The sequence below is a fragment of the Nestor notabilis genome, unplaced genomic scaffold, assembly GCF_000696875.1.
Source record: "Nestor notabilis isolate BGI_N333 unplaced genomic scaffold, ASM69687v1 scaffold11467, whole genome shotgun sequence".
NCBI classification, from domain to species: domain Eukaryota; kingdom Metazoa; phylum Chordata; class Aves; order Psittaciformes; family Psittacidae; genus Nestor; species Nestor notabilis.
Genome location: NW_009935156.1, coordinates 12,140 through 29,706, shown reverse-complemented (window position 1 = coordinate 29,706; position 17,567 = coordinate 12,140). Strand labels below are relative to the sequence as shown.

Sequence of the window (17,567 nt, the reverse complement as noted above, 5' to 3'; positions counted from 1 at the left end):
TTTCCCTTTTGCTGTACTGAGAACAGAGATGGTCAGAACCATGTTTTAAAGGAGTTTCTGCAGAAAAGTCCACATTTGAATACTGGGTTTGTGTCAAAATGTTTGAAATGTACATGGCTTTATTAGAAAGAGATGAATTTCTTTCTGAAAGCACTATTAAATGAGTGGCTGCCTGTATGTTATGCACCAGAAGCACATTTTCTCTCAATCCACATATAACAGCATTTTGATCACTTTGAAAACATGGAGGAAGGCACATTTTTTCCCCAGTATCAGCTTTCTTGAAGCTATTTTGTTCTAGGGGGAAAAATGTTCTGTTAAGAAGCGAGGCTCAGTTCTAACTTCACACTGGGCAGTCACAACACGTCATTTCCCCCCAACTCCCCTTGGGGTTTTAAGTCTCTCTCTTCTCTTTTCTATATTTACATTTAATGCTATAGAGCTAAGTGAACTCCTCAGCCTGCACTCACTCTGCAGCCCAGCCCCTCTGAGACAAGGCTGAAGTCACAAACCTTGGACCTCGGTGTCTCTTCTACATCACAGAACATTTCTGCTCTGCTGCCTGTTTGATTTCAGTGAAGGTGGCTTGTGCTTTTTCTTTGATCGCATCCATGTCCATATTCTGGATGTTCTGCAGCTGTCCCAGGATAGAGTCCTTGTCCTCTTCCTCCACTTGATCTTCTGCCACCATCTTCTGAAGGTCTTCTGGCAAACCCACGTCATCTCCAGCCATCTGTATTTGATTCTCATCCAATTCACTCTGGTACAAAAAGCAGAAAATAAGAACAGCACATGAGAGCCTTTCTGCTGCCCCAGGATCTATCACTGAGGCTCTTTTGGTCACTTATTTGGGGTTTTCATTTGTTTTAAGGAGAACCAAAACATAGGCGCAGATTTTTCAGTCAAAGTTGTGAATTCAGGGGCTCAGGAACCCCCCCCCCAAGTGCTAAGAGTTTTCAGTTCTCTCTCTCTGAAGGGTTTCAGTAGTTGTTCATAGGTTTCAGCAGTTGTCAAAAGAAAGCCCTCAGTGTCACTTGCCATTTTCAAAATCTTTGCCATATGTGTTAACCGTGGTAACATGCTGATACTGCAGGAAAGCCACAAGTTATTTGCATCCACCAAAGACACGCCACAATAGACTGTCATCTGTTGTGTGATTCAGTCGATGAAGCAGGAGCTTTAGAATAACTGTGTGGCTATCATTTCTCTATTCCTTTGTTGGTGGATGTTTTTTAGGTATCAGCACTAAACTGAAGCCTTCCTGAAGAAAGATGCATTAAACTTAGGAAAGAATTACCGGAAACAAAAGTCTCCATCTTCCCCAAATTGTGCCTAAGTCTTTGGTTGGTATCCCTGAGCTGTGAAGAAGAGCAGGGGCTGCTGGCACATAATGTGCTGGGGTAAGTGGGGTAACAGGAGGACTTAGACAACAAAAGAAAGGATGGAGGTTGGGTGTGAGTCTCAGAAAGCAAAAGGAGACAGGAGAAGGAACTGGATAAGCAATTAGAAGGGCTGAGCTGCAGCAAGTGCTACACACACTCGCTTCCTGCCTGCCCACTGAAACGCTCCATCAGTGGGGCTGTGTCAGTTCTTAAACAATGGTGATTTTGTTCACATTTTATGGTGGATTCTGCTGGATCTAGAGCTCAGAAGAACAGGATATTTTGACACAGTTCACACATCAAAGATAAGCATTAATGCCTCATTACATCTCCAAAATGAAGCATGACAGCAGCAAAGGCCTGATATGAATAAGCAGCAATGCTATCAGCAGGAGGTGTTTTTGAGAGTGAGCGAGGTCTTGGGTTTGCATGAATGAATGAATGCAAGAATGAATGGGAGGATGTATATGAGCAATGTCTGTGTAGTTCAGGCCCTAGCAAGACAGGCAGACTGGGATGCTTGACTGCATAGCCACTATGTGACGTGTATTTACACAGCTTTATATTTGCAATAGCTGTACTGATTAACCTCATTTCTCCTCATATCTGTTAGGAAAACATGGAGAAGCGTATCGTGATAGTTACTACTACATGGCTAAAATGAGTAGGGATGTCTCTTGACTCCTTTGGGTGAGGCTTGCTCCTAGTAGATCTGTGGGAGTAGGAACAATATCCCAATTGGCAGAAGTGTTCTTTACACAGTGCACACAAAGTCAGGCTAATGCTGCAAGTGCAAATACGCAGTGAGTCTGCAAGCTCCAAGCTCTCACTTCTGAAAGTCAGGACCAGAAATGTGGTGCTGCAAAGTCATTGCTTAAGACAGCAGCTTGCAATCAGAGTGTGAGCAGGGTGTGCAGATCCTGACTGGCCCAGCTGGACACATGTAGGGACTGTTCCTTGCTGAAAACCAGACAGGGGTTGGACAGTGATAGAGGCACTACCCTGCATCAGAACACACTCAGCTTGGACTACAAAGGGCACCCAGAATAGGCAAGGCTCATAGACAGGACAGCTGGGGCTGTGGGCTCTAACCAACCCATACAGAAAACCTCTCTGGACCCTGCCAGACCTGTGCTGGACTGGATGGCTTCCCTCCTGATGACTCCAATCCTCAGAGGCTCCAGGTCCCTGAAAATGTTCAGCAATGCTTTTAGGATCTCTGAGAACACAGAAGCAACGTCTATTCTAGTAAATTAAATATGCCTGGCACTGGTCTCTTGCCCCAAGGCCAGCTGGCCTGGAACAACCCACTGCAATGCCATTGAGCTCTCTTGCCCTACCAAACAGGGTGGTCCCCTCCAACTGCCCATTGGGAATGCCTGTCCTAACTCCCAGACTGGCCCTGGGAACCGCCTGGGAGAGCGCCCAGGCCAAAACTGGGTCAGACACTAGTCTGACAATTCAACAGCATAGGTGATAGAGCCCTAGTGACTGCTAATATTCCTTGACCCTGATTATGCATCTGGAGTAGTCAGACTCAGATCCATCTAGTTAGAGGTGCAATGTAACACAGACTTCTTTATACATACATGATACACACGTGTAAAGAGAAAACACAGTCTATAATCTAAATATAGCCTAAATCTGTCTGTATGAAGGCTGATCGTAAACAGAAGAGATCAAAGTTCACAGACTAATCCACAGGGGAACCAAATGGTTTTCAGCATCACTGTGTGATGAACTGCTTTCCTTATGTCTAACTTACCCTGTCATAAGATTTACTTATGCCTTTGTGCAAAGATCCTTAGGTAGGTGAATCCAGATCTGATTCTGTGATTCATTATCTATAATGTTCCAGTTACGTACAAAATCAGAGTTCATCTTCCCTTGACCTGCAAGCGGGAACTTTGGTAAGTACTGCAGCAGCCCCACGCTGACATGTGCCATCCAAGGCCTGCAGGTACCTCACAGGTAGGAACCAGCAGCCTTGTCTCCCACCCCCAAATACCCTCTTGTGCCATCCCTACCCAGGGATCACAGTTTGGAGCACAGGAAGGAGTGCAGAAGCTGCTTGACACCCCAGCTGTCAGGGCCTCATAGGCACCTTCCCACATAGGAACAGGAGCAATCCTGTTCCCACTGCTCCTGACACACACAGTGATTCCAGTTTTCCACAGTGGATCCACAGCTGTTTCACTCTGATCTAAAAAACATTTAGATCAGCAAAAGAATTCAGCACTTGCTGCAGCTCAGCCCTTCTAATTGCTTATCCAGTTCCTTCTCCTGTCTCCTTTTGCTTTCTGAGACTCACACCCAACCTTCATCCTGTCTCCTTTTGCTTTCTGAGACTTACACCCAACCTTCATCCTGTCTTTTGTTGTCTAAGTCCTCCTGTTACCCCACTTACCAGCACATTATGTGCCAGCAGGCCCTGCTCTTCTTCAAGCTTAGCAAATGCTTGTTTTCAGATGCTTATCTAAAGCCTGTATGCACAGAAGAGCTGCTCCTGAGCCAAGTTTCTGTTTCTGCCTGGTCAATGTGCATCCCCCGCAGCACAGCTAGAGCTTATGCAAGGGCTGCATAGGAGGGAAAAAACCCTTTAAGTCTGGAATGGTGCTATTCATTAAATCAAGCCTTGACAATATTCCCATCATAACACAATAGACCAAGAGATTACATGACTACACGTCCCTTTCACGGCAAGAACTTTACTTTTTAATGTCTACAGCAGCACTTGTTATTGAAAAGACACCTGATTGCATCCGAATACTCTTTTGCTCTAAACATCAGTGAATGAGAAACATCCTGCTGTTCAGTAACAGAATCTCACAGAGCAGTGCCCACACAAGTGCTTTGACTAGGGAAGGCATCCACCTGCATGGAGCAGATGACACAGTCCCTTCCTGAGGTGCTAGAAATTCATATATCACAACACAACCCCCAGCACTCAGGCAGAAGAACAGCACTGATGTGGCAATACTCTGACAGGGAATATTGACATTTGAGGTGACATGGTGTATACAAGTGCAGATCAGTGATGTGAAAGGGGTGGTGGGGCCCATGGTCAATATGCATGCTATGAGACTGCCATACTGCAGATGAGGTCTTTGGACAGGCCTGTGGTCAGATGTTCCTTTCCAGGCACCATCAACTCAAATCCCTGTGTTTAGACCTTGCAGAAAGTACCTGATTACTGGAGATCAGTTCAGGAAACACTACGTGAAGAAGAGAGTTTGATGTGGGGTTTTTTTTAATTATAATATTTATCTATGTATTTATTTTATTTGAATGTTTTGCATGGAGGCAAAGTACTGAATACTCTGGAGATGAAAAAGTTGTCCATAGATTTAATGTCTCATGGCTAGAAACATCTTTCTGATGACAAACCTAAGTTGACAATTCTGTTAATAGGATTAGGTTCATTAAGGGACTGCTTTCCCTTATAAATCTGGCCCAGATAGCACGGAGCTTTAGATTTTGCACTGAAAAAGGGGCCCTGCTTAGTCTTGAATTTCATGCTTGCATTTACAATGTGTGCTAGTGATTGATACTGGTAATAATCAGGGTTTCTATCCCCTACTAAGCTACCTGAAATGACTTTCATTTTTCAAAATAATTAATGCATTATCACACATCTGAGAGCATTTTGCTGCCGGAATGTATCAGAGTTGAATTTTTATCAGGGATAATAATTTCATTGTCTTCTTGATATAACATGTGTTTTCACAAGGGCTGATGAAAAGCAAGCAGACATTCACTCAAGAAGCTCTATATAGGTAGATACAAATGCCAAAAAGCATATCCTGCAAAATTTACTTGCTACCACTGCACATCAGCAAAGCTGAGTAGATGCTTAATATCTTCTTTGCTGGCTGAGAGCTCCTGTCCTATCTTGGAGGCAAGCCTTCTATTATTGTTACTGCAATCTGGCCCCCAAAGTGCGCCATGTACCAAAGTCAAGATCCTGTGCAGATGGGAGAGATCACCACTGCATGCTCTTGGGTGCTGTGAGGTAGCAGTGTGCTTGTTGGAGGTCACCAAGGGTGACTGCAGAGACCTAAACACCATCTCAGAACTGGAAGAAGCGCTACAGATGGGAGACTTTCAAAATCAGAGACACCCAAGCTCCCCTGACTTGGAGTTGAGAGCTGGGCACCAAGTTGTCCTGAAGCCTTTGAAACTACTGCTGTTCAGGAGCTGGCTCAGCACATGCCTCCTAAAGGAAAACAAAGCCTAAAGATATTTTACTACTCAGCTGCTAATGAAAATGCTGGTGTTTAGAGGTTTAGGCCTGCAATCCAATCAACCACTTCAAATCTGGTACTTTTTTTTTCCCCCATAATTAATCTTTCTGTAATTAAACTCACCCTGAAGATACGCTTTCCTCTTTCTTGTCACTATGCTGAGCACCATGGCCTAGAACAAATGGCATATTGCAACTGATGAATACAGAGACGCATACCACATAATCCGCCCTTGCTCCTTCTACCCCTATATATGAAGGGCACTTAGGGACAGGACAAGAGGGAATGGCTTTCAGATGCAAGAGGGGAGATTGAGATGAGCTCTCAGTCAGAAGTTCTTCCCTGTGTGGGGGGTGAGGCGCTGGCACAGGGTGCCCAGAGAAGCTGTGTCTGCCCCATCCCTGGCAGTGTTCAAGGCCAGGCTGGATGGGGCTTGGAGCAACCTGGGCTAGTGGAAGGTGTCCCTTCACTTTTTAAGATGACAAACTGTGCCTTCAGCTAATTTGAAAAGTCAAATGTCCTGAGAGAGCATATTGATCTGAAACGAGCTGTTATATAGAACTGTGGTCACTTCAAATTTGCTTATGAAAGCTTTGTTCAACACTGACGCAGGCAGAGGGTGAGCGCTGGCAGGCTTCTCCACAGCATTTTTTTCCCTTGCCCCCCCTCTCAGTACCAGCCTCAAATCATTCTGCCATCCTTTTTAAAACAGCACTTCTCTTTCTTGCAGTCACTTTGCACGGGTTTGGTTGCAAAAAAACCCACAATTGCAAAGTTAGAGAAAAGACATTTTTCACCCCTGACTGTAAGGCCTCCCCAGTGGTTAAATATAGGTGGTACAACTTTAAGTCGCAAGGTTGATTCACTTCTCACGCAAACTGTAACTGGCCTCTCGAGGGTTTAAGCAAATGATGAAGAGTGGTGCAATTTGAGGAACGTGGCGCTAGAGGGCCTTTGCCGGCTCAGGGTTAGAAACAGCATCAAACACACTGCGCAGACGACCTGAATTGTAATTCGTATTTACAGCACCTAATCACTTTCCGAGCCCAGGTGACTTTATCAGTTTCTAATTGCTTGACTGCTGCGTCCTGCCTTTCCGGGAAAACCCAGGGTGCACAGATCAGACCATCAGATCACTGCCTGCACAGGGAACAGCAACCAGAGGACACCAGGTAGCAGCTTTTATTTGCTCAAATAAGGCATTTGCTCTAATGATAAATTTTCAGCGAGTCCCTGAAGTCATATTTGACATAATTCTAAGAAAAAGACATCTTAACGAAGCTGGAAAAATAAATCTCTTTAGAAATCTTTCATAAGCAATGAAGGAGTGACCAGGCTAAAAGCAGTTTAGTAGCATTTAAACCACCACCATTCTCAGATTAGTTATTCCTGGGAGAACTCACATGACCCTTTAACAATCTATGAGTAAGGAGCCTACGCAACCCTGAGCCTCCAAAGACTTAGCAGAAATAAGCTTTTTTCACTGCCTGCACACAGACTGAAGTTCAGGGGTGGATGCAACCCAGGTTTTAGAAGACAGAAGGCTCTCTCTGGTATCACAGGCTATGGGAACACATGGTTTACCTATCTGTGTCAGCGTGGAAGGAAGCAGCTCTTAAACTTTCCCCCTTTCCCGGTAAAGTCAACAGCAGCAACTGCAGAACTTGTGTCATGGTGCAAATAGTGCAGAGTAACATAGCATATGGGGCTAAACCAAAGGAACATGAGAGATCAGAAGATGAAATTAATAAATATTATGTACATAATAGAATAATTTGGAAAGCCCATGAAACAAAGATCCTGCTCCCCTCTCAGAAAGGTCTGAACTATATTATACTCTGGAACTACACAGATCTCAGAGAACTACGTAGAACTCTGCTTAAGACCGCACTGATTCTAGCAAAGACAACCCTCCAACCTGCAGTTCTTTGCTTTCTAGGAAACTTTAGTGCCTTCTGGTTCATTCATTTCATCTATGTAGGACTCTACAGTGCCTTTCTGTTAGATTCACCTGCTGAGCAGAGAAAAACAGCTCTAAAAGAAACAATCGCTAAGGAAAACCATGGCTCTGGCCTCCTCCATTTCTGTACTGAACTGCAGTGGGGATCCCACCAGTGAAGGCAGTTTGTCATTTTCAGAACTGTGCTGGCAATCAGTTTGTTGCCAAAGTTGGCCACTCAACTAGGTGAGGTCAGGAACTACAGGCTTACCTTTGGGAGTCTGTACTTTTCTCTCAGATGAACCCTCAGACAGGCTCGCTCTGCTTTTTTCTGTGCAAATGCTGCATCTCTTTCCATCCTGAAAGTCAGAAAAAATGTTTCAAGATACCAATAGAGTCTTTTACACTGAACCAGCTGCTTGGCTGCATAAAGCTATACACAGGAGTTATTCCCAAAGTTATGGATCTTGTCCAAAGGCATAGAAGGAAAAATTACTGGTATCAATAAAGTGATGTTAAGGGGTGAGAATTCCCATCCTCCTGCTTGTTCTCAGAATAGTTCCCTTGATTCTTGTGAAGAAGATAAACCAATTGTATTTGCTGTTACTGCTCACTGTAACAATGAGCAACTCCAGAAAGCAGAACAGGGAAGTTATGCTTATTCCTTGCTTATTCCACTGGGGCACTTACAGAGACACAGCCGCCTGCCAAGGCTCCTATTCTACAAACGGGATGTTCTCAGTATACCGCCATACACACAACAGCAGAATAGTCTTTCTGGGTCAGACCAAAAGTTTATCTATCCGAGAGTCCCATCTCCACAGGAGATGGTAATGGAAACTTAGAGAAAGAATTTAAGAGGCCAAGCATCAAAACTGCCTGGCTTCCAAAAATCAGTGGTATAGGGTACTGGAGCTGGATGTTGTCTCTCCATCATTGTCTTTAATAGCTCAGGATGGCCTCTGTCACCTATGACTTTTCCTGGTCTTTTCTGCATCCATGTATTGTTTCAGAACATTAACTGGAAGCCATGTTAAACTTCTTTCAGCCACTCACTGATCTCAACCTTCCTCTTCATGTTGCCCAATTCTCCCCTAGAGGAGCCATTAGCAGCCATAATCAGTTCTGGGATATGTTCCCACAGGGCAGTGCATGTGCAGCATTACTGTACATCCCTTCAGGTGTCCTTTGAGGCTGAGGGGCAGGAGGAGATTTTCTGCTCAGGTAGATTGGAGCTTTTAACTGGTCCTGGCATCGTGGGAAGACCTGGCAAAACTTGCTCAGCCAATCTCCCGATATTGCCTGGCCTAATCTTACACCTTTTTGTTCTGGAGGATCTAACCATTCCCTGGAACATGAAGCTTTGTAGGAACAGGAAATGGGTATAAGAGTAGTTGCATTACAGCCTGTGATGTATAGCACAAACTGGTGGTCACCTCGTGCTTAAACTCTTGTGATGCTGGAAGCAACTTCTATGCAACCATGCTGGAGGCTGCCAGCACAAGCCCCCATCTGTTTCTGCATATGACATTTTCCTGAGACACAGTAATCTGTACTTCTTTGTGCGTTTAATCGCAAAAAAACCCCAAACAAAACCCAAGCCAACTCAAAACCTGAGAAGAACCCGAAGCCAGGATGGCCAACTATGACGCCAGCAAGGTACTTCTCCGATCTCCACTTCCATGGAGTTGGAAATTGGGTAAAATCCAGAGTGCCCTGGAACAGATGCTCTGCCTGTGGCACCAATTCCTCAGCACAGGTCAGTGTGTAACACAACCACACTTGAAAACCTTACAGAAGTAATCCTTTTCCCAAGTATTTTCCCTATCCCAGGAACAGTTTTGATTCTCGGTTTCAATCAAGCATCTTCCCGTTGGCAGATGGGTTCTTTCCTTTTAAATATCCCTTGACAAAAAGCACAGCAAAACATTCTGCATTCTGTTCCAAAGCAAATGATACTATTCAGGGGTTTATGACAGAATGGGCTGCTGCTAAATACAGACCTGGATACCTCAATGCCGTCAGTCATTAACCTTTCACCTATAATCATCTTACATGAAGGATTTACACAACCATTATGTAATTGACCATTACAGGAACAGATGCATTTGAGATTTAAAAGTCAAGCGTTTTATTTATAATTATGTATGATTTGAACTCCTACCTGTCAAGTCCTCTATTTTACTTCTGGTTTGATATTTAAACACAGCAAGTGGTAAAAATTGTAGTTACAGACAAAAGAATGAAATTTATCAGTTGAAAAGTTCTGATTTAGTAGCTTGTAAAAAAAAAAAAAAAAACCCAAAAAAAAAAAACAAACCCTAAAAAATGCAACTACAAAGAATAACCATCTTCAAACTTTTATCGAGATAAATATCACCCGTTTAATGCAGCACTCACTGCTTTTTCCATATCTGCCATAGTAGATGTGGACAAATAAAAGATTGAGTATTGAAAGGGTACTGAAAGCGTATCCACACTGAGTTCTAGGCGAACAAATCATACACATCTTAGAATTAACTCCTGCACAACAGCTTGTACCTATGGTAAAGTAACATCAACTAGGAATGTATCCAGCCTATCAAGGTGTGGAGATGGCAGGAAAGCCAAGGAGAGAGTGGGGGGGGACAGGGGACACGGACGGACAGATGACACACATAGTATTTTAGCATTTCCAGTTGGTGAACTTTTATTTTGGAAAGTCTCTTTCGCAAAGATCCATCTGCTTTAAGTAAAAAGAAAGAGTGCTGAATGTTTGGCTTTTTCTTGGGTTATTTTTATCTGCACAAAGTTACCAACAATCAGCCCCATACTGATAATAAGGGAACAGGTACTCACTTCTCCTCAACCATTTGCTTTTGATATTCCTCATACTCCTCTCTGGTCATTCCTGCAGCTGCTGCTGGATCAGAAGGAGTGCTTTCTTCTTTGCTTTCTTCCCCTCCACCTCCAAGTCCCAAATTCTTTACCTGGTTGCTCAACATACTTTTCATTAGAAAAGCCATCTTCAAGGAAAAAGGAGCTATAAGCAAACAACTACAAGAAAGCCAAACGAAACCAAAACCGTTCTCAAAACCAGCAACTATAAGCAAGAGAGTTTCTACAGCCCCATCAGCTCTTCAAGGGCACAATGCTAGTGAAACGTGAATGCCAAAACCAGTTTGTCAGCCATAATCTGGATTAAAGAGTGAACTCCTTAATATCTAGAGGCAGATGGTTCAGATTACTCCAAAAAAAACCAAAACATTAGATGCAGCTACCTACTTTTTATATTAATACCTTAAGCTAATTGTACCCATGCACACACACAATTCAATTATAGTGTGCAACAGCATTTTGACTTCTTAAATCTCGAAACTCTCACTTTCAGAGATGAAAACATTCCCTGGAACGCAAGAGATCCGAATTAGAAACCTGATTGACTAAATGCCCATAGTGAAATTGTGAATTTCAGGCTATGGAGCCAAAACCCCTTTTGGTTATACACTGGAATTCCTCATTAAGCAAAACCCCCAATACTTTTTATTGATTAACGTTTTATGACATTGGACCAAACGTACATGGAATGATTTTTCTTCATCCACTTTTCGTATGGTTGATTTGCCTCACAGATGAATGGGGCAGTACTGCTAGGGTTACTTGATTTTCAAGGAAGTAATCACAAGAAAACCAAATCGCATCTTCCTACTTTTCATTCCTTAGTATTAATTTCAACTCCTCTAGGTCGAGGCTGTCTCCATCTAGGTCACCACTTTGCACAGAATACCTAGTGTTTTTAATCTCGACTGTCGGTAAAGGAGAAATTAATCTCACTGATTCTGCATGCTTTGCTAGCTTTTGGCTGTGGATTGCTTCTGTAGGTCTTCATCTTTCAACCTTTTATTCACATCATTAGCCTCACCATGTCTATTCAGGTGAAGATTTTCAGGATCTGCTATTGAGACTACAGGCTATTTTGGGAAAGAAAATCATCTGATAGGCCTCAAAAGTTCCTGGGTTTGGGTTTTGAGCACTTATTCTGCTATGGCTGACTGCACATGCCTTAATGAAACACTAATTTTGATTATCTAAATGGTTCTCCCAGCACTCATAATTTCACCGAGAGCTGGGAGGATTCCCGTTTGCCTAAAGCCTTAATCTGTATTAGAGCCTTTTAATTAAAGCAGACCTCTTACTGTTAACAAAGGAAAAAACAAAAACAAACAAACAAAAAAAAGGCAGGACATTAAATAATCCTGGATTATTAATGATTAAACAAGAAACTTAAATTTTTAAATAGAGTATCACTCAGAAGCACAAATTCCAAATCACAAAACTATTTTGCTGGCACTTGAGAAGTTCTGCAAACAGGCCTGATCCAGCATCTCTTTCAGGACAAGGACAGTCTTTGGAGGAGCACTCAGACTGCTGAGCAGTAGGGGCAATCCCATGACCCAGGACAAGTCCACAAGAGCCCCGCTCTGCTACGCAGCCTAATTTAAAAGGAAGAAGTGAAAATAAAGGGCTGAGTTAAATACAAGAGGGGCTTGGCCAAGAGCAAGTCCCTGAAAAAAAGCGATTGCTAGTTCCCAAACTTCAGCCTGACTAGAATAAGCCATCGGCCCCACACTGCTCAGAACACAGTGGATCTCGAGCAGGAGACAGATAATCCTAAGGGAAAGGAGAAGGTGCTTGGTCAATTCAGGTATCTCTAGAAATAGATGGTGGATAGAGAAAGAGGGCACATCACAACTCTGGAAAAGAAGTTTCAATCTTGCTGACCTTTCCATCTACTGCTCACAACAGGAACTGGCAACGTGGACATCAGGGGCTGGAAGATCAACTCCTCACCCTGCCTCAGCCCCATAGCCAAGCTCTGTCTTACACAAGGACATGGCACAAGAGGGGCCATGAAATACTGCATGGACCACATACAGATCACAAAGAGGTTTTCAGCAGCTTGCCAAAATCATTGAACAGGTTGAAGTAATATACAGGCATGGCTTATGCACTGATCCTAAAATGTATGAGTTCATTAACAGTATACTGGGCATCACACAAAAACATGCTACAAGAGAAGCTTAAGATCAGATAAATGTAGCTTTTGCTTGTTAGCATTTCCTTTGTGCTTTTACAGCCACTCCATTAAATGCTGGAATGACGTCACACAATGTCACTACTTAGTGCCAAATACCTCGAGTCACTTGCAGTGTTTAGCTCATCTTTATTTCAAGTTCTTCTAACTAGAACCAGGAGCACCAGTGTGTCTGTACTGCACACCTTGCAAATACAACATGCAGCACTTGATTCCGCTATAGGCTGGCAAGTACCCAAACTCCCAGCCTTTTCTAGAGACTGTGTTCCCAAAACACGATCACAGCATACAACTCCAACCACGAAATTCAAAAGCATCCAAGTGTTCTTTGAAAGGACCAAGACTCCACCCCTCCAGCTTCATCCCTCTAGAAGAGGTTGTCACCCTTTATGTAAATTGGAACATTACACATTTGCACAGAGAGAAATAGGTGGTTTAGGGCTTTCTCTGCTTGAATAGGTTCAATTAAAGATTCCTCTCCTCCACCTGTTAGAGAAATTACTTCTCACTGGGAGAAAATGATACTTACTCTTCCTGTGGGAGGTTACCACAGACATGGTTTACTGGGCAGAACAGTTAAAACCCAAACCAAAACACAAAAAGCAAGCAAGGAGATACACCATCCTGGTGACAGCAGGTTGGGGAATCTGAAGAATGAACTTCAGCAATACAGGCAATCTTCAGCTCAAAAATGAGGTACTTGATATACTCAAACCAGGCAGCAAGGAACTCTACTGGCTGTTAAGAGACTTAAACGTAAAGCAGGATGTCAACTTCTAACTCTAAGCATCTGATCCTGAAGGCAAGTTTGATACTCTTAACACAAGCTGTAGAGCGAATCTTACTTTTAAGTTCGAGCCACTCTTGCACTAGACCGCAACATAGAGGATATAATCCCTTTGTGCAGAATGAACTCTGGATTCAGTGTATCCTTGTAATCAGTGCCAGTCATCTGTCCCTTCAATGTAGGCAGAGCCTCAGCCTCTGAATGCTGTTAATTCTCCAGCATCAGGTAGGACTGAACCCAGATCTCAAAGCATTCAAACTCTCTGAACAGAAAGTAAAGAATGCTTCAGATACACTTGCTTGGATTTCATGGACATACAGCAAATTAAAAGAAAAAAAAAACCTTACTAAAAATATGCATCTTTATTCAAATAATGTTATCTCTGAACTCCAAGTGTCAATTTACATTAGTCAGAAACAAACATATGACAATGTCAGCTGTCTGAATTAGAAAAAAACCCAACAGTAGACAGTATTCGGTGTTACAGTAATTGATGCATTGATAAATGTCAAATTTTCTTCAAACAGGAAGTTAGGCAATTTACAAACCATATTGTGGGTTTTACTTTTGAAAGATTCAGGTGTGACCATGGATAATATACCCTGACCAGTACAATGAAATTCTCTTTTTACTGCCAACTATTTGCTACTTAGCATCCACACTTCAAGTAGTTATTAGAGTTGTTCTCCCCCATATTGTCAAACCAGATTCCAAGGTGTCTTCTCCTAGTCCTAAAATCTTACTTGATAAGAATCAAACATACTATTAGGGTTAAAAGAAACTTCTAGTAGCCAGCTGTAACAGGAGGCTACATTGACTGACAAACATTCTTAAAGTCCACACTTGTTGCTATCAGTTCAAGAACAGACAGGACAAAATTTGAGCTGGGCAACTGGGAGCTTTCCTTTGATCCAGTGAGTGACAAGGCAATTATGGAAGTTCCAAGGAGACAACTGTGAAATGAAGCACGAAGCAAAGTTATCAGTTTTTGGACGTTACATATTAGACCTTCTGCTCCCCAATACAAAAAGTTTCCTAGTTGCACATGGGAGATCTGTTGGATCAATCAGCAGCATAAACACGTGAGCTGAGCCTCATCCTGAAGAGGCAGTTATAGGCTGTCCCCCTAGACACCATCCCCAGCCTTCTCTTCTTTCTAAGACAAGACACAAAAGTATGTGCTGAACCAGCTTTAAAAGCAAAGTTCTATCTGGATAAATTCACAGTAACAAAAATACAAACTTCCTCCAATTGATCCATTAGAGCTGTTCCTCTTTGTCCCAGATCTATGCACCCACTTAGACATACAATTGCTAGCCTTTCTGAATAAAAAGCCTTGCAAAGCCTGTTTGAGAGAAGGAGCTCTCTTTAGATGTTGCACTGATGCAGGAAGGCTTGCAATTGAAAGGAACAACACTGTACGCTTTCAGAACTATTTATGAAAGTATATTAAGTTTAGTTACAAGAATAAGGGTTGTAATAGCTTAGACTCAAGGCACCTGTAAGTATTTGCTGGTGTTTAAAGTAAGGATTTACCCTATTTATCCAGCAAGATCAGCCTGAAGCAGTGGTTTCTGATTAGCACAGCAAAAACTTCTCAAATTTAGAAATGAATCTATAAAGCTATACCACATACAGCATACTACATATTGTAGATATGTAAATACGTGTAGGCAGTTTTATTGGTATAGCACAGACATCCACGTTTTGGACACAATAATTTAAGTAACAAAGTATGTTGCATAGATTTATCACTTCTCCAAACTGACAGGCACAATACTGAAGTGTTCTTCATTACAGCAAATTTGGCAGCATGTGTTGCACCCCAAGAGAGTAGAGTGTAGGAATGCAGTAGTAGTACGCTAGATTCCAGATAACTTATGCAGATTTAGAAAAACAGATTAATAATTAAAAGCAAAACATCCCAATGCATTTGTGTACTTTATAGGATTATAAAAAACCCAAAACAAACCCCCCTATTCTAGCTCTACACACAAACGCCCTAAGGACAACGTTATCACAGATATGTAAACAAGGCAAAATGAATTCATCTCACATTCCTAATTTGGGCTCTCTGCTTTGTTTCTTTCCTGAAGCAAATGTTCACCTGATAAGCAGTATCAAACACTCATGTTCAGTCTCATGCTTTTGACACTAAGCAGGAACTGACACACAATACTGGTTCTACAATAGCTACCGGATTAACAAACATGTCTGAAACAACAACCTGTGAAGAAATGGGCTAAACACCCAACAGCTGTAGTTTAGAACAGTTGCCATGTTAAGACTTAAAGCATTTCCATTTGATACATGAAAGACAGAAGACAGCTTTATAAAAAGACATACGCTAAACATACCCTTAATAAAAACAGATTAAGCAATAATATCTTTGCTGAAGAAGTTCCACAAATCTCCAAGCAAAATTACAGACACACTTGAAACTATGAAAAAGAACTCAGTCCCACAATATACTTGAAGAAACTACTTTATCATGTTTTCTCTCACTACCTAAAACTAAAACCCAAAATAAGGAGATAAGCCTCTATTTGCTTGTTCAGTATAGTCTGTTTTCTATGTCAGGTATCAACAGTCAGACTGCTAAAGGTCTGTCTTTGTGTCCACATATTAAAAAGTGTTTAAATCTGTATTTCATGCAGAGTTACAATTAACATAGCAATGCTTAAACTGTTAAATCCAAGTGTGAAACTTAAGTGTTCATAAAAAAAAACCTTCACAACCCCCTCAAAAAAAAAACCAAAACCCCCAGAGAACAGTTGTTTGGGGTTGGTTGGTTTTTCTTTTTGTTGTTAGTTTTTGGTTGTGTTTTGTTTATTTGCTTGCTCTTGGTTGTTTGGTTTTGTTTTTTTTTTTTTAAGCAAATCTGTCAGGACACTTAATAGGAAGCTTTTTGCACAAATCATCCAACTGCAAGTCTCTTTATGAACAACCAAACCTGGGTGTTTCAATTCCCTCCTCTGCAATCTTAACAAAAGAAGAAGAATATGGCATTTGCCTTCCAGTACATGTAAGAAGTTAGCTGAAAACACAACCCAGATAGGGGCCACAGTCTTCCCCTATCTAGCATTTGCTCTGCTGCTCCCCAGTCCATTTGTAACTTTAGCATTAACAGTTTAAATTGGAACTCATTTTGTTTAACAAAATTCAATAATTTACAATACTGAAGTATATCAAACACTAAATTTTCCCTCATTTACAAAAGTTTTCTGTGCATACATACTGCCGTTACGTACACACAAAGGGAAGAGGTCATCAAAAGAACTTTTTGGCTGCTGCTTCTTGTTGACTCCTGAAAGAAAAAGCAGAAGAGAATTTATTAAGTACTTATAGTATAAAGCTAGCTAACTGGTTTAAATATTTATTTGGGGATTAAAAGATTCCATTCCTTGTCAACAGAGACTTAGGGAAATCAAATATAAGTCGTATCACAAAAGCAGGATACATTTTTTTCTATTTACAAAGACATTAGTAGCATCACTGTAGTTCCAATTTTGGATCAGACACAGAAGGAAATGAGACATTCCAGACAAACCAGAAGCTGTGAAAGAACATACAAACTAAAGCTTCTCAGTATATGATTGGCCTAAAAAAATCACAGAGAAGGAAACACATGCAATCAAATAGTGGAAGAATTCACTTGAAATGGAATTTCCTTTTCCCTCTGGCACAGAACGTACTTATTTTCTTAGTGGATACAGATACTGTGGATCAGCCACACAAAGATGCTAGAATTACCAAGGCATCAAAAAACTGGTGGGGACCAGGTCCTCATTTGCCTTGAAAGCCATCATTTCAGTTGATGGAATAACATGACATATGTAGGAAATGCACTCTCTCCACTTTGTGGAGAAGAAGATACACAAAAACTACTGCAATCACCAGCAGTGGTCTTATATTAATATTAGTTATCCTTCCAGAGAAGTAGCAAACAGCATTTTCCCTCTGAAGGACAATGCAGCTATTTCTAGTCCCTACTCCTTATCCTGATTAGGGTCTGTGAGAAGCAAGAAGGAAGACTACCAACCAGTCCTTACTGTCAATAGGTTTTCCTTCCCATCAATGCAAATTTAATTTGAGCATTATGACATTATAGGGAGAAGAAGAGAACAGAGAAAACATCCCA

At 41.8% G+C, this 17,567-nt stretch overlaps 2 protein-coding genes across 2 annotated transcripts in view; both read right to left on the bottom strand.

The window, feature by feature from the left end:
* Positions 1-532: 532 nt before the first annotated feature.
* CPLX4 (complexin 4) lies at positions 533-10,570 on the bottom strand. Its single transcript, XM_010017709.1, has 3 exons — positions 10,404-10,570; positions 7,837-7,924; positions 533-760 (listed from the first exon to the last, which is right to left on the bottom strand). Exons 1-3 carry the CDS (start codon positions 10,568-10,570, stop codon positions 533-535), a joined length of 483 nt encoding a protein of 160 aa, XP_010016011.1.
* A 5,807-nt stretch (positions 10,571-16,377) lies between these two features.
* Positions 16,378-17,567, bottom strand: part of LMAN1 (lectin, mannose-binding, 1) — a gene marked incomplete at its 5' end in the record, with an annotated part of 12,438 nt that continues 11,248 nt past the window's right edge. Inside the window, one exon of the mRNA XM_010017711.1 lies at positions 16,378-16,733. Coding sequence (XP_010016013.1) covers positions 16,697-16,733 — 37 coding nt within the window. The remainder of the gene's footprint in view (positions 16,734-17,567) is intronic.

What these genes read in the sequence shown, in the direction of transcription:
- CPLX4 (XM_010017709.1), bottom strand. Translation starts at nt 10,570, where the DNA reads ATGGCTTTTCTAATGAAAAGTATGTTGAGCAACCAGGTAAAGAATTTG. An exon ending in AAGCAAATGGTTGAGGAGAA is followed by an intron (nt 7,925 to 10,403) that starts GTGAGTACCTGT and finishes TCTGACTTTCAG; the next exon opens with GATGGAAAGAGATGCAGCAT. An exon ending in AAAAGTACAGACTCCCAAAG is followed by an intron (nt 761 to 7,836) that starts GTAAGCCTGTAG and finishes TTTTTGTACCAG; the next exon opens with AGTGAATTGGATGAGAATCA.